Here is a 14099-nt window from a genome sequence, read left to right on the forward strand (position 1 = left end):
AGGGTGACTCCGGCGTCTTTTGACACAATCACTTCCTCCGGCGTGTACGATGTGATGATGGTTTAGAAGGCGCACCTTTCATCGAGCTTCAAACGTGCCATATAATGATGACTTGCTGATTTCAGAGACAAGAACGTCGCTGTTTCTGCAATCGATAGTGTGCGTGACATCTCATGTGCGTATTTCTCGTTGATCGTAACCGTCCTGTCACCGGATGCTCATGTATACACCTCCTCAGTAAGCGCATTGAGGCCCAAGCCTTCCTTGGCGATATCCTCGTCCTTCAAAAAGAGCAATGGCATCTCGACCAGATTGCCCTTGACTGTGGAAAGCAAATCCTTCATCTCCAAGACTCCTTGCGCACCTGGACTAAACTCCTCCTTCACGACATGTCCCCACTTCCAAAACCCTGGCTTCTGATCTGGAGTTTCAGCATTGTTGCCTTTCCCTCCCTTTGCTTTATCCTCGGCTTTGAAGTAACGCTCATAGAAGTCATCGTACTCGCTCCAATTCTTGACCGTGTCATCGGGAACAGGATGGAAGATCTTGCGGAACACGTTGGTATTGGTTGCAGCAGTGTGCTTCCACAGATTCATGAATGATTCTGACATGGGATCAGCTACTGCAAGATCTTCACGACTGCCCCAATCATAGATATTTGCATGTCCGACTGGGAAGTAGTTGGCGTCCGGTCGCTCGATGTCTTGAGGAGCAAGCAAGCCCAAGTGTTTCCGGAAGATCTGGCGCCGGAGACTAGCAGCGAATAGCGATGCCTTCCACGGTCGGCCAGCCATGTAGGAGTCAATCTGCTGCGGATCTTCAATAATCATGGCGATTTCCGAGTCGTGGTCTCCTAGCTGTGACCGGTCGTTCATGTTGGCACTTCCGCAGATGACTATCCTATCATCTGCAATGAGGAGCTTGCTGTGAATGTAGAGCTCCTCTGACACATATGCGTCCATCTCTGCCTCGGGCTCACCCTCCCATGGTATTGACCCGAGATCGGGTCCGTTGAGCATATAGCATTCTGCAACACTGTCCCAGCGACCAGTGGCAAGCTGATTGTTCGAATCCCCGTAGACTTGATCAGCGGCTTGCTGATATCGATCGTATGCATTTGAATTATCCTGAGGGTTCGAATACTCTTGATTGTATTGCTGTGAGTCGAGCGTGTGCGCGTACTGTTGGTCATAACCCATACGGGCCTGGTCGTACGAGACTCCAGCTTGTTGCTCGACCTTTGACATAGCCGCGCTAGTGTTGATCCGGTCGTAGCTTCTGAGATTATAGAATCTGATGTATTGCATCGGATCCACGCCTGCCCTTGCGATCTCTTCCATGATACTGTGACCTCCTCTGCAAATACTGAAATATTGAAATTCCATGATAGCTCTGGTTCCCAGAGCAGCGTCGTCCTTGAGGTCTCCAGCGAAGGCAGGCACACTGGGTATATTGATGATCATGTGCCAATCCTCGTTGTTCCCGGCCGCGCGAAGACAGCGTTCCACGATTGCAGCGCCAACCAGATTCTTGACCGGTTTCTGCTTATCGCCGGTGGCTGTGATGAAGAATTGGTTCTCCATGTAGACAAAATGCTGAGAGTTCTTGATCGTTTCAATGGAAGCATTTGCAATGGAATGCTCCAGAGCTACTCCGTGGCTCCATTTCGCGCATGAGCGAGCGATCTGACATTGTGTCCCTCCAAGTGGGCCGCTAGGATAGTCTGCTGAACCGTAAATCAGGCGATCGCGACCCTCTTCTAATCGTGCTCGGCCGCTTTCGTATTGCTCTCTCATGCGTTGACGGAAGCCGTGATACTGGCCTTCGCCGCGAGGCTCGCCATCTGCGTCCTCCTCGTAAGGGTGACCAATGATACCTGCGCGTGCAGCATGGTATACGAGGGGTTGGTATCGTGCTTGTTTACGCACATCGTACTTTTCAAAGTAAATGAAGTTCCACTTTCGGCGTGATCAGTGAATGTGATAATCTGTAAAATGATTGAGCTTACTCTTTGCACAAAGTGGGCCTTGAGATCCTCAACGACGGGGCCCTTGGCACATAGAGCGACATCTGACCATCCCATCCTGCTGTTGTACTTCCGGTCCAGTTTGTTGTTCTCCCAGTGCTGCACATCGGAGAAATCCATGATTCGAGCATTATTGTAGTCTTGACCTGGAAAGACGATACGGTTTAGATCAGTCGGGTGGGCATCGGCAATAGAGTGTTGATTGGTATCCCATCGACCGTAGCAGAGATCTAGGCCACCCATGAACGCTACATGGCCATCTATGAGGCACAGCTTCTCACTATTTGACGTCAGTATAAGCATTCATCTTTTGAGAAAAGCCAGATACGGTCGCATCTGACGCTGAGCTAGAAGGACTCACTGGTGGGCCCAGTATAGGATCGAGTCCTCGCTCATGCCGTAGATTCCCCTAAGAGCATCTCCTGGAAGCTGAGCGAGCTTGCTGGCACTCAGTCCTGATTGCTTTATGCTTGAGATAAAACTCGAAGCTAGAGTCTGTTTGTCAGGTAAATGGTCTGGATGACGGAAGACCTGGATTTGTGTCAGCCAATCTTAAAAGGCGCCTATGCTGTCTACAGTAAAATGGGCGTATCAACAACGCGTTTCTCACCTTGATGTTGCCAGTCGAATCATGATCCTCCAGCCAATGTTTCGTATGACTTGACGACAGTGTTAGAGCCTGCGTCACTTCCTTGTACACAATGATGTTGACTTGAACGCCTCGATTGGCAGCCGCAAATAAAAGCTTGTCAAGTCGATACTGCTCATGCTTCGCCGGAGGCCTTCTCAGATACAATTCTGGACTGAGCCACCAATCAAGGATCCAGATGGAGTGCTGGGCATGTTCCAATGCGAGCGAAACGGCCCACATGTAGCTGCAGCCATCAACATACCACTTCACCTCGTTGCCTTCTCTCTGTGGGGCGAACGATTGGAAGCGATGAAGATGATGGCTGTCTCCATCGGAGCACTCCTCGGTCTTGTGAGTGTGAGAGTGTGTTGGCTTGTCCGTGGCTGTTTTGATTCTGGTCTCAACGTCCTTGACGGATTCTTTGATTTTATCGAAGAGAAAAGACATGATGAGCGCTCAGTCGCCGTCGCGGCGTGTGGATAAGTAGACTGAATCAGGCGACTGCTCAAGATACTGACATTAGCCCAATTCGATGCCGAGTGATGATTGTGTTGGCATCGCCAGGCAGGGCTGTTGAAAGCCGAAGTTGGCCAGCCCAGATGCCAAGATTTGGCGGGCACTGTGTAACTTGGTGTTCCATGTACCACTTCTGTCATTCACCGTTGATTGAGGGACCAATTTTGCTTGTTGAAAGACGGTCAGAACATCTTCCCGGCATTTCTTGCTTGCTGGCGTGTTTTGGACAATTGACAGGAGCGAAGCTTGAACTTGCATGTGATTGACAGTCATCGCCACCTACATCTCGTATTCGAAGAACATAAGCACGAGTACGAAAAAATGACCAAGGCGCACGTATGCTGAGGGAGAGGTACTATCATTAGCTGCAGTGGCTGTGGTACTCCATGGCGACAGCCATTCTGCTATCTTGCTTTTCTACAGAAATCAGCCAAGGCCAGAACATATTGAGCAGCCACTCAGCTCGACAGCCAAGTCGGGGCCAGGACTCCGCTGGAGTCTCATTTGACGGATTAGAGACTTCCTTCCCCAGCGGTCTCAGCCTTGTTGTTCTCGGACTTCCAAGCTTCCCAAACCGTGTCATGATCCTTGTAACCTGCTTGCAAGCCTCAGGAAATGCACCTGGCAACAGAACCAACATCAGGCGACCGCCGGCGCGAGAAGCTCGGAGCGTGCCCTCGCTACCTAGTACTGCACTGAGGGCGCTCTCGAACGCAGCCCTGTGTTGGTGATCATAAGTAGCAATCAGCAGCTCTGCCGATTGGGCGCATGTGAGCTGTCATGTAATATACCAGCAGTATCGACGTGTTCTTCCCGGTATGAGCCTTGAGGTGCCATGGCATGCGCGATGAAGATGGATGCAGGAGAGTGCATGTCGAAGACTCGAAAGTAGGTTGTTCACACAGACCCGACTGAGCAGTGCAGGATGCCAGGCGCGACAAGCGGTGGGTCAGGGCTAAAGGAACACCAATGCAGGGACACGACAACATATTGACTGACAGACGACCATCGTGGCTCGCCCATTCAGCGAAGGATTTGATGCCTGCGAAAGAAATGAGCAAGTATCTAAAACTGACCAGAGATGTGACCACATACCGCTTCAGAACCGCCTCTAGCGTGTTCGCGCTGAGTTCAGCATCATCAGGCAGCTCGTTAATCAGTGGCACAAGGCCTGCGAACTTTTCGCCGCCCCGATAGGCAATGACGGCCGGCACACCGGCCGGCTCCATTTGTGCATCTGCGAAGTGCAGTCTGATGAAACGAGTGTCTTGATGTTTGCCAGCCAGCGTCCGAATGCAGTTCTCGAAAAGATCGCTGACTTGAGACTGCCGAGTGTCAGCACGTATCTTGCGAGTGGCGCCAGCAGTCACTTACGTCGTCGTCGTAGATGTACACGAATACTACCGTATCCGGCGGAGAGTTCTCCACAGCGTCTAGGTATGCATCGGGATCGACCATTGTCAGGGCTCCGTATAGCCTTCTGTTCCGGTTGTTTTTGTGGATAGTGCTGTCTCTCACGCCGCTCTGCAGCTCCTTCAGCCGGCTTTGCCTCCACTTCTTCATAAAGGCGTTGTCGTCTTCTTCGCCGTTCTCGAGCTCATCTTCTTCATCAAGCTTTTCAATGGGGTGATTGCCCTTAACAGTCATCAACGAGGTCTGCGCCGTCAAGCTGGTCGTGCTGCGCATAGATATCCGCTGCGAGCGCTGCGAGTCGCGGTAGTCCTGGGCATCCGAGATGACGCCCTTTGGTCCGGTATTGGCGCCATAGCGTGTGGATGGTATCGTGCTCCTCACGCTGCTCATCGACGGGCGCGGAGGGTCGACACGCGAAGCAGGCGGTGTCGCATCGTCGTCATCGTCAGATAGATTGAGGAATGACTGCGCATCATCGGCATGGTCGTCTTCCGGGTGCGTCGATCTCCTCTCCTTGTCCCTCATCAATCCAGTGAATTCATCTCGGGCGGCCGACATGTTTCCTGCTATGGCAAGTGCTTGCACTGCCGCTGAAATCGAGCGACCTTGTGATTCGAAGCGAACAGCCTTATCGTGGGTTTTGACTTCGACGGCAGGTGCAGGGCAGGTCTTCTCTTGGTTCAGTTCGGGTGTACAACGTGCGGGCTCCGGTGCTGGGATCGAGATACGGACATGCTCTCCCCAAGCCTAAACACAGTGATCCCCCAATCCTCGACGTCGGCACACCGCTGCCTCGCCAATAGCGGAAAGGCTCATCAATGGTGCGACTCAGGCGTTACCGTGTTGGCAACTTGGCAGGCCATCCAAGCATGTGAGGTCTCGAGCGAAACCTTACTAGCCCTTATAGAGCTGCGGAATAGTATGGAGACGCCTGTCATTTGGCACTTCAATCTACGTATACTGTACTGCCGAAAACTGCCGTTGAACGTTCGACATCTCAGATCACGCATTTCATAAAGATTGCACAACTCGCCACCACTGTTCATCACAACATGCCCGGCAGCAGAAATGAGTTTGTGACGGCGGATGCAGATGCGTGCATCAACCAACACCGTCAGGGGCAAATTTACCGCGTGGTCGGGATATTAAACCAAGCACGCAGCGTCGGACAAGGACGGAGAGACAGGATGATCGTGGGTGTTATGATAGTGCCAATTCCCTTCCTCCCGTCCAACACTTTGGGGTCTCTAGGTAACGAGAATAATACAAGACGCTTAGATGCCGTGAAAAGAGCCCAGCTTTTGAATCCTTTTTGCTTGGAGTTGTCCCTTACAGCTACTAGAAACACCGGGACATGCTGCCAGCTGATACAAAAGAAGATCCTGCCGCCTGATACAAGACCCCAAGAACTACGTCTGGGCTCAGAGCCCCCGTGCTCTGCCCGTCCGCAGTACCATACGCAAGCTGACTGATTTGAAGAAAGATGTTGCCCTGCCGGGCATTGTAGTAGGAAGTTCGTCATTTCGTGCGCCGATTTTCTGAATACGTTGCACCAATGATGGAAATGTCGTTTGCACGGCTCAGTACTTGTGGCTGAACTCGCATTTCGCATCATACAGAAGCGCCGTCTGCTCTCGACATCGAGGTTGGTCATTGCGGTGTGCGGCCCGTTCGTGAAGGGAGAGTCCAGACAGACAGCGGAGCAGTGTTGGAAAGGTTGGAGACGGCGTCGCTCAGGGCCTGTCTTCTGCTGGACATGCACGCTGCGACAATAATGTGGATCATGCCCAAACGCGAAGCTAAACAAAGTCGTCAGCGATTGTGATCCAAAACCATGGTGGAAACGATGACACGTACCATTGAATCCCAAGAGCCTGTGCATAATGACATGGCATCGTTACTGACGCCCAGACAACTGACACGATTGTCATGGCCTTGCAGAGTGCCAACTCTCTCGCCCCGGAGTACGTCCCAGACCTAGGGAGAGTGTCAGAAACGGTCGTGCGTCACACGATCAGATGCACTGTACGAACCTTGCATTCAAAATCATCGTAACCAGCAAAGAGCAACCTTCCTGACACCGAGAAGGCGACGGATGTGATACCACAGACAGGTTCTCCGATCTGCGAAAGTTAGCAATTGTTACCAGCGACGCTGGTTTGTGTTAGGACATACTGTATATGCCTGGAGTTCGCGGTCTGCGCGGATATCAAATAGACGGCAGGACGCATCGTCAGAACCAGTGCCGAACGCATTGCCGTTGGGGAAGAACTGGATCGCATTGATATCAGAGTCGTGGGCGGCGAAAGTCTGGGTGCACTTCTGTTGTCGAATGTCCCAAAGCTTAGCGAATGCATCACAAGCGCCAGACACAAACTGGTTGTTATCCAGCGGATTTATGCTCAGACTCATGACGTCTCCCAAGTGGTCTGCAAATTCTGTAATCTTCTGACCGGTCTCAATGTCCCAGAGCACACAAGTCATGTCTCCAGACGATGTCAGGATGCGCCGGTCATTAATGAAGCGACAGCACGAGAGATAGCCAGAGTGACCGCTGAGCTCACGAGCCACCCGGGTGGGGCCTTCTCTGGCTGATAGATTATAGATGGAGCAAATGTTGTCCAAGCCACCGCATGCGACGTAGTTGCCGCTAGGAGAATATGCGCAAGTCATGACCCACGATGATCGCAAGGGAATGGCGTGCACCTTATTGGTAGTGTAGGCATCCCAAATGATGAGCTTGCCGTCCTGCGAAGCGGACACGAGATGTCTTCGATCGGTCGACCAGTGCATCGCGTAAATCTTGGCCAAGTGACCTTTGAGGGTGCGCTTGGTCTTCATGGCCAGTCGTGGGAGCTGTTCGGTGCGTTGCCGCGCAACATCGCGCACTGTCAGGAGGTGTGTTAGTAGCCACATACATACATGGTAGAGCGGAATCAGGAGGCATTGGACTCACGTGTGGTGTCTGCGAGCTCATCCTTCTTGCGCTTTATCCGGTCCTTGAGCGCCTCCGCGTCCCTCCGCGCTATTTGGATCTTCTGCTGAATGGACTCAGCGCTCGCGTCCGCCATGTCGTCTGAGAGCGACGACGCTCGCGATGGGTTTCAGCTCGGCAGCCAGGTGTGTGTTGTGTGGCAGAGAAGAGGCGGACAGCGCAAGGAGTGGTCGTGCTGCAATTGGGGAACCAGGGCGAAGCTTGCTGGCGGCTGGGCGGGCACCGCGCCGCAAACGGGAAAGTGCGAGGCGTGCGTGCGACTGGAGAGGGAACGAGCGGACTGGCAAACGGCGGCGGGGCGGGGCGGAGCGCGTCACGTCGAGGGCAGCAGCAGCGTGGCAGCGGTGGTGATGTGTGTTGGAGTCGACGACAGCAGTGCTCCCAGTGCCGTGTCGTTCGGAGGTTGGTGAAAGAGCCAACCCTGCCTCTGCTTCTGCCAGAGGAAGCGGCGAGTCCGTGCCAATGCGCGCTAGCCTCCTCAGTGTTGACTCTAATTTCTTTGGGGCTCCCGTCGACACCAGAGTTTGTTGCTTGCTTGCTTGCTTGCTTCGACGACAACAACTCTGCCCGTGCTGTCGTGCAGTCTGGCCGTGACGATGATGTCCGGCACGCGTGGGCGCAATTGATGACTGTCTGGCATCGAGCTTGCGCCTTGCCCTTCGGCCAGCGCGTGCGACGAGAGCAGTGCTGACGAGACAAATGGCAAATGCTGACTCGGGAAGAAATGAGGCCGATCTGCAGTGACGACCAGTATGCAGCGCAGCGAAATTGACGAGCGCATGCACCACTTTGAGCCGCTATATACCCAATTGATTATCACCACTCCAAGACTACCATCGCTCCTCACCTTCTGCTGCACAGCTGCCTGTGCATACGGCGGAGTAGTGCTGCCGAACCTGCTGCTCTGTTCGCGCGTCGCAAAAGTGGTGGCTTACGACCCTAACCCTTGCTGCAAGGAACATGGTATTATGCGATGGGTGCTCGCGTCCAGTCAATCTGCAAGTACTTTTGGGAACTGCTCGAGTGCTCGAATTTGCCTGGCCGATCACTCAATAAAATGCTGTGAATCACTCCACGTCTTGCTGCAAGCCACGCTATCACCACCTGTCGCAACGAGCGAAACAAGTAGCAGACGCCTACACCAGGCACAGGGAATCGTGCATGTATTTAAATGCATTCCCTGCAGATACCTTTTTGAGACTCAAGCTTTAGGTACCGGAGCGCGATGTGCTGTCATTTGGTAATTTGAGACCGCGGCCTCTGTTGGCAATTCACGCTCCCTGGTTGTTGCGACATGTCCGCCCAGAACAATCGGGACATCTTGTTGGGTCGAAGACATCATAGCGATGAACATCCATGACTGTGGCTGAGCTGTACTGATATATTTCGCTTTCTCGTCTTGTGAAATTGTGCTCACCTTGGGTCGTATTGTGGCCGCATTATTCAAAGCGTGGGCGACACTATAGCCTCAAAGTCCATTCTGCCATTCCTTCAGGAGCCTGCACCACCTGGCCAGCATTCGGGGAATTCACTGCGATGCACGACACAATTGTACAGTTCGAGTAGTCGGCAGCAGTCTTGTCAACGTGGAGCGCGCACTGCTCACTCTCCGTAGCCAGGCTGTAGGTCAGGATCGAGCGAGTCCTTCCATCTAAGAGAAGAGCCCGAAAAGAGCTTTTCAGGACCCAGTAATGAAATGTGTGGGCTCGAGATTTGGACGAGACGGCGAAGCGTGCTCGCGGTCATTTGTGATTTCGTGTCATTCTGAGCTGCAGAATTCGAGCAAGCTTCGATATATCCTCGACTGCCATATCGTGCACCCGCCGCCTGATAGAACGCCTAGCCTGATATCCACATGCATGCTGTCGCTCGGAATATCATTGCCATGACTTCCTTCCTATGCTTGTCTCGCCATCGCCACAATCCCGTCGTGAAAGCGCATTTACCGGTGCTATCAGACATTAGCCGCTGCGGAGCCATCGCAGTCCTCATATTCCTGACCTTGGTGAAGCCGATGTCGTTGGACTTCTCACGGAAGCATTGACGGCAGATGTTCAAGCCATACTTGCGGATGAGACCAGCCTTGTGGGTGCAGACACGGCTATAATTCAGTCAGCCCTCAACTCTGCGTGCCAAATGAAGACCGAGATTTCGTGAAGATGCCCTCCATCAAGGTCTCGGTCCATCATAGTCCTTCTTCCACCTACCAAGCTCTAGCACCCTTGCCGTAGGTGCGCGGGCGCGAATACCACACTGAATCATGTGCCATGGCTGCGGTACTGTTGCTTCGTTGGTTGTCGTGGCAAGCGTTTGTGCAGTTGTCGGCGGTGTCGAGCGCTGGGTGTACTTTTCGTGTTGCTGATGCTCGAAGTTTGGCCAGCGCCAAATTCGCAGGTGTGTCGGCAAGAGCCGAGCAGCAATTCCGACTTCCGAATGCTTGGCGACACAGTCTCGTTGAGAAGGGGCGCGACTATTCGTAAATCAGCCCCGGCTATTCATAAATCAACGGACCCAGGGCCGCTCCGGTCTCGGTGAGACCACATTGTTAGTAATCTACACAGTATAATATCGCATAGAGACTTCTAATGCCTATGCTAGCTGCTAAGTAGAATTATAACGTAGGAAAGAGGAATTAGGTAAATAATAGATATAGAATTAGACCCTAGAGCTAATCTTAACTGCTCTAGGTATACTATCTGCCTAGCAAATGAGGTTCTACTACCCTCGCATTAACGTATAGCTCCTGCTATACTAAATTAGTATAGCCTAAGATACCTACTAGCGCTATAGGTACTAGCGGAGTTCTTAGAGGTAGCGGAAGTCTTTCCTACGTAGGTAAGTAAGTAGATACTAGGTTTCTATCGCATAGCCTATGCTTATAGTAGCCTACGTAGCAGTCTATATTGTCTTTAACGCACTTGCACCTCTTATAGGCCGTTTTATATATACAATCCTTACGTAAAGGTTGCCGTAGTGCTAGTAGTAGTAGAGGTAGAATAGGCCTTCTAGGCTTAGCCTATCTTATCGCTTCTTGCTAGTCTATAGCCTTAGTAGCCTTAGCGGCTTGTTTAATAAGCTTAGGTCTAGTTGCCTTACGGCGAGTCGACCGTATAAGCCGCTTATTAATCCGCTTTAGTAGCTCTAAGGTGCGGTAAGTGCTAGTCTCGTTGCTATTGTAATTAGTCCTTAGTATCCGCTAGTGCTTCTTAAATATACTAATAGTAAGAATGCCGGTTACAGACTCTTTAAGTATTAGCATCTAGTATATATAATTTAACCTATAAACCCTTCGATAATACTATAAACAGACTAATAGCGAATAACCTTCTAACTTCCGCTTCTTAATCTTAGCGCGTATAAGTGCCCTTCTATTAGCCGCCTTACGTAGAGCGAAGGTGCTAATATAGCTAACAACTTTAGTATAAAAGGGGTCGTTAAAGAATACTATTACTAGTCGTATAATCTCGAGTCTAACTATTACCTTATAGCGGTTAATCTAATAGTAGAAATAGGGCACTATCCGGTTAACAAAGCTATAGATATCGTTTCTATAGGTCGTTAACTATGCCTTAATACTAGCATAGCAACCCTTAATAGGTAACGTTATTATATTGCTAACATAGCGTATTCTGTCGGTCTAGTATTTAATATACTGTTCTCGATAGATCTACTAAGTGTCCGCTACGTATTAAGCTAGTCTATGCTACGCCTCGTTGTCCGAGTAGTTACGAGCTAGTTTACTATTGCTAGCGGCAATCTTGCCCTCCTTAAGGCGCCTATAGTTGCTAGTAAACGAGTTAATAGACTAAGAGTTAATAGCAGCGTTAAATAGGTCTATAAAGTCCTATACCGCTAGACTTAATAGCCTACGCCTTATCGATAGATTAGGTAGTCCGGTACTAAGGAAGGCCTTCGCATTAGCTTCTACTACGCGTTTAATATTGTTACGGGTAAGTAACGCGTACGTAGATACTAGATATAAGACTTAATAGGTTCGATAAAGAGCTAAGTCTATCTACGTGAATCCGAATAGTTTTATGCGGTGCGCTAAGCGCTAAGTAGTAGGTTAGAGTCGCGTAGGCCGAATACCTAAGGCTAGCGCTTTCTACTTAGGGCGTAGCCCTTTATATTATCCCCGTCCTCCTCCCCTTCCTTAGCGGGGATAGAAAGCCCCCCGTAGTTTCTATCGCTATTACTTTAACTATTAGATCTGCACTTATCTAAGCTTCTCTAGAGTAACGCGCTCGTAGTTTCCTCCTTCGCGATCGGGGTTTCCGCTGCTTTCCGGTCGGAGTTGCCGTATCCTAGGCTTTAAGGGCTATAACTTTCTTCGCGACTACTAAACCGCGCTCTTTTACCTATTTACCCCTTCCTAAAACGCGCCTTACTTACACTCGCGCCTTCCGTTACTTTCGCGACCTTTACTTCCGTATCGCTTTCTATAAGTATTAATATTTCCCTCTTCTTCTTCTTCTTCTTCTTTTTCTATATATACCTCTACTACTACTACTACTACTACTAATACCGTAAGTCCCTCCCCTTCCTCCTCGGTTCCCTTCGTAAAATTAACTTGTCCTAGATAGCTCGTCGAATCTACTATATTAGTTGCTACAACTCCGGCGAAGACTACGCCGACTAATCTATAAGGTTCTTGTCCGATTCGTCGTAGGGTCCGCTAACTTTCTTAAGCCCGCTAGCTCGAGGGCTTACGCTAATTACGCTCGTAAGAGGATTGCCTACGCCCTACTATAAGTTATCGCGATTCCCGTATTAAATCTCTCGCTAACTATTTAGTCCTTAAATAGCCTACGTAGCCTACGCTAGCTATATCCGCGCGACCCGCGCTAATGTCGCCGAGAAGCACTCCGAGCTTCTTAAGGTTCTTAAGGCCTAGAAAGCCCTTAAGTCTCTCTAGCCGTAGGGGTTGTTGTCTAAGTAAGATTCTCTATTCCTCGCGATAAAACCCTCGCTAACCGTTTGTTTTAGCGCTATCGCCTCGGAGGTAACGAACACCGTCGCTAATATCGTAGCTTAATAGACTTAGACGTAAGTTCCTCGCTACCCTTCGACTTTCTCTCGCTAACCTCTCTTTTTTAGTAGCGTTCCGACCGCCCTCTATCTCGGCAATAATCGTCTAGGTCCGCTAGAGGAGTAAAGGTTTCCGGGGGTTTTCTAGGGGTTTCTAGGTAGCTTCGGATATATTATTATTATTTTTTTTTTATAGTCCTAAGGTAACCTTCTAATTTCGGGCGGAGACCCGATACTTACTTATAAATACCTAAATAAAATTCTTCCTAGCTCTAAATTATGTTTCCCTTCTCTAGTGTTCTAGTAATTCTAAGTCTAATAAGTTAGTAAGAAAATCTAAACTCTAGAAGTTAGCAAAAGTCCCTAGAATCTATAAACCCGTTATTCCGCGGAAAAACTCTAGGTTGCCGCGTTATTTCTTCCGTTTTCCTCTCTTCTCCTAATCTCCTAGAGGCCCGTCGTTCTCCTCGATTTGTCTATATTTCGCTTCGAAGTCGTCTAGCGCGGAGGTATCCGCGATATAGTCTAGGGGTTCCTACGTAGGTTTATAGTATCCGCTCTATTTTACGAGTGCTTCTCGCCCGCGGCCTTACTTCTTTTTTCGGGCATATAGGATTTCTTCGACCTACTACTCTTTATACGTCTCGATTAAGATAGGGTCCGGCTATTCGTCGTCGGTTACCTACCCTAGAAGGGGGTCCTAGCTCGCAAGTCTTAGAAGGTCGGTATAGAATACCGGGTAAATATTGCTAGGTATTCCCGAGAGTTGTACTAAGACAGGCGATAATACCTCTTCTACCGTATACTTAGCGTGCTTCGAGTCGAGGCTCTTCTTTAGTCTGCCGGTCTAGTAATTCCTTAGGTCGAGCTAGACCTTGTCTCCGATACGATATACTAGCGCTAGAGTTCTAGTCTTGTTCGCGATATCCTCTTATTTCTATACGGCTTCCGCTATCTATACTTAGTACAGATCTAAGATCTGCTTAATCTTATTTACGAACTCCTCTACCCGTTTCGCCGCGGTTAGCTATCTATCGATAGCGGAGTCCTCCTCTAACGTAACGGGGGAGGTAGATTTATAACCGTAAGTCGCGAAGAAAGAGCTTATTCCTAACCCCGCTTAGTGTCTCCCGTTAAACGCTAGTTCTACCGTAGGAAGCTATTAGTTCCAATCGGACTGTATCTAGTTAATATAGTTCTATAGGTAAGCTTATACGTCCTAGTTTGCGCGCTCCGGACCTCCGTCGGTTTATAGGTAGTAGGCGGAGCTTAACCTCTGCTTTACGCCGAGCAGTCGATATATCTCCCTCTAGAAAGTGCTCGTCTAATTCGTACCTCTATCGCTAGTAATAGTACGAGGAAGTCCGTAATACCTAACCTAGTATTTTAGGAACAAAACCGCGCATTCCTCTACTTTTATAGAGGGAGTACCGATAAGGGCGATCTATTTGCTTAGGCGGTCTTTAATTACCTATAGATACCGGTTCCTA

General features: G+C 50.1%; 4 protein-coding genes across 4 annotated transcripts; all 4 read right to left on the bottom strand.

The window, feature by feature from the left end:
- Nucleotides 1-122: 122 nt before the first annotated feature.
- Nucleotides 123-2969, bottom strand: MYCFIDRAFT_161761 (uncharacterized protein). Its single transcript, XM_007925360.1, has 4 exons — nt 2637-2969; nt 2388-2557; nt 2009-2306; nt 123-1958 (listed from the first exon to the last, which is right to left on the bottom strand). Exons 1-4 carry the CDS (start codon nt 2895-2897, stop codon nt 219-221), a joined length of 2469 nt encoding a protein of 822 aa, XP_007923551.1. The 5' UTR covers nt 2898-2969; the 3' UTR covers nt 123-218.
- A 1298-nt stretch (nt 2970-4267) lies between these two features.
- Nucleotides 4268-5141, bottom strand: MYCFIDRAFT_100992 (uncharacterized protein; the record flags this gene model as incomplete). Its single annotated transcript, XM_007925361.1, has 2 exons — nt 4268-4498; nt 4548-5141. Coding segments are annotated over 2 exons (825 nt in total), but the record flags the coding sequence as incomplete, so codon positions are not given.
- Nucleotides 5142-5781: 640 nt separating this feature from the next.
- MYCFIDRAFT_88295 (g-protein beta subunit-like protein) lies at nt 5782-7966 on the bottom strand. Its single transcript, XM_007925362.1, has 5 exons — nt 7543-7966; nt 6762-7474; nt 6620-6709; nt 6444-6563; nt 5782-6385 (listed from the first exon to the last, which is right to left on the bottom strand). Exons 1-5 carry the CDS (start codon nt 7655-7657, stop codon nt 6368-6370), a joined length of 1056 nt encoding a protein of 351 aa, XP_007923553.1. The 5' UTR covers nt 7658-7966; the 3' UTR covers nt 5782-6367.
- Nucleotides 7967-9576: 1610 nt separating this feature from the next.
- On the bottom strand, nt 9577-9850 carry MYCFIDRAFT_9987 (uncharacterized protein; the record flags this gene model as incomplete). Its single annotated transcript, XM_007924117.1, has 2 exons — nt 9577-9682; nt 9789-9850. Coding segments are annotated over 2 exons (168 nt in total), but the record flags the coding sequence as incomplete, so codon positions are not given.
- Between the last annotated feature and the right edge of the window lie 4249 nt (nt 9851-14099).

Source organism: Pseudocercospora fijiensis (genome assembly GCF_000340215.1).
Source record: "Pseudocercospora fijiensis CIRAD86 unplaced genomic scaffold MYCFIscaffold_2, whole genome shotgun sequence".
Lineage (NCBI taxonomy): Eukaryota > Fungi > Ascomycota > Dothideomycetes > Mycosphaerellales > Mycosphaerellaceae > Pseudocercospora > Pseudocercospora fijiensis.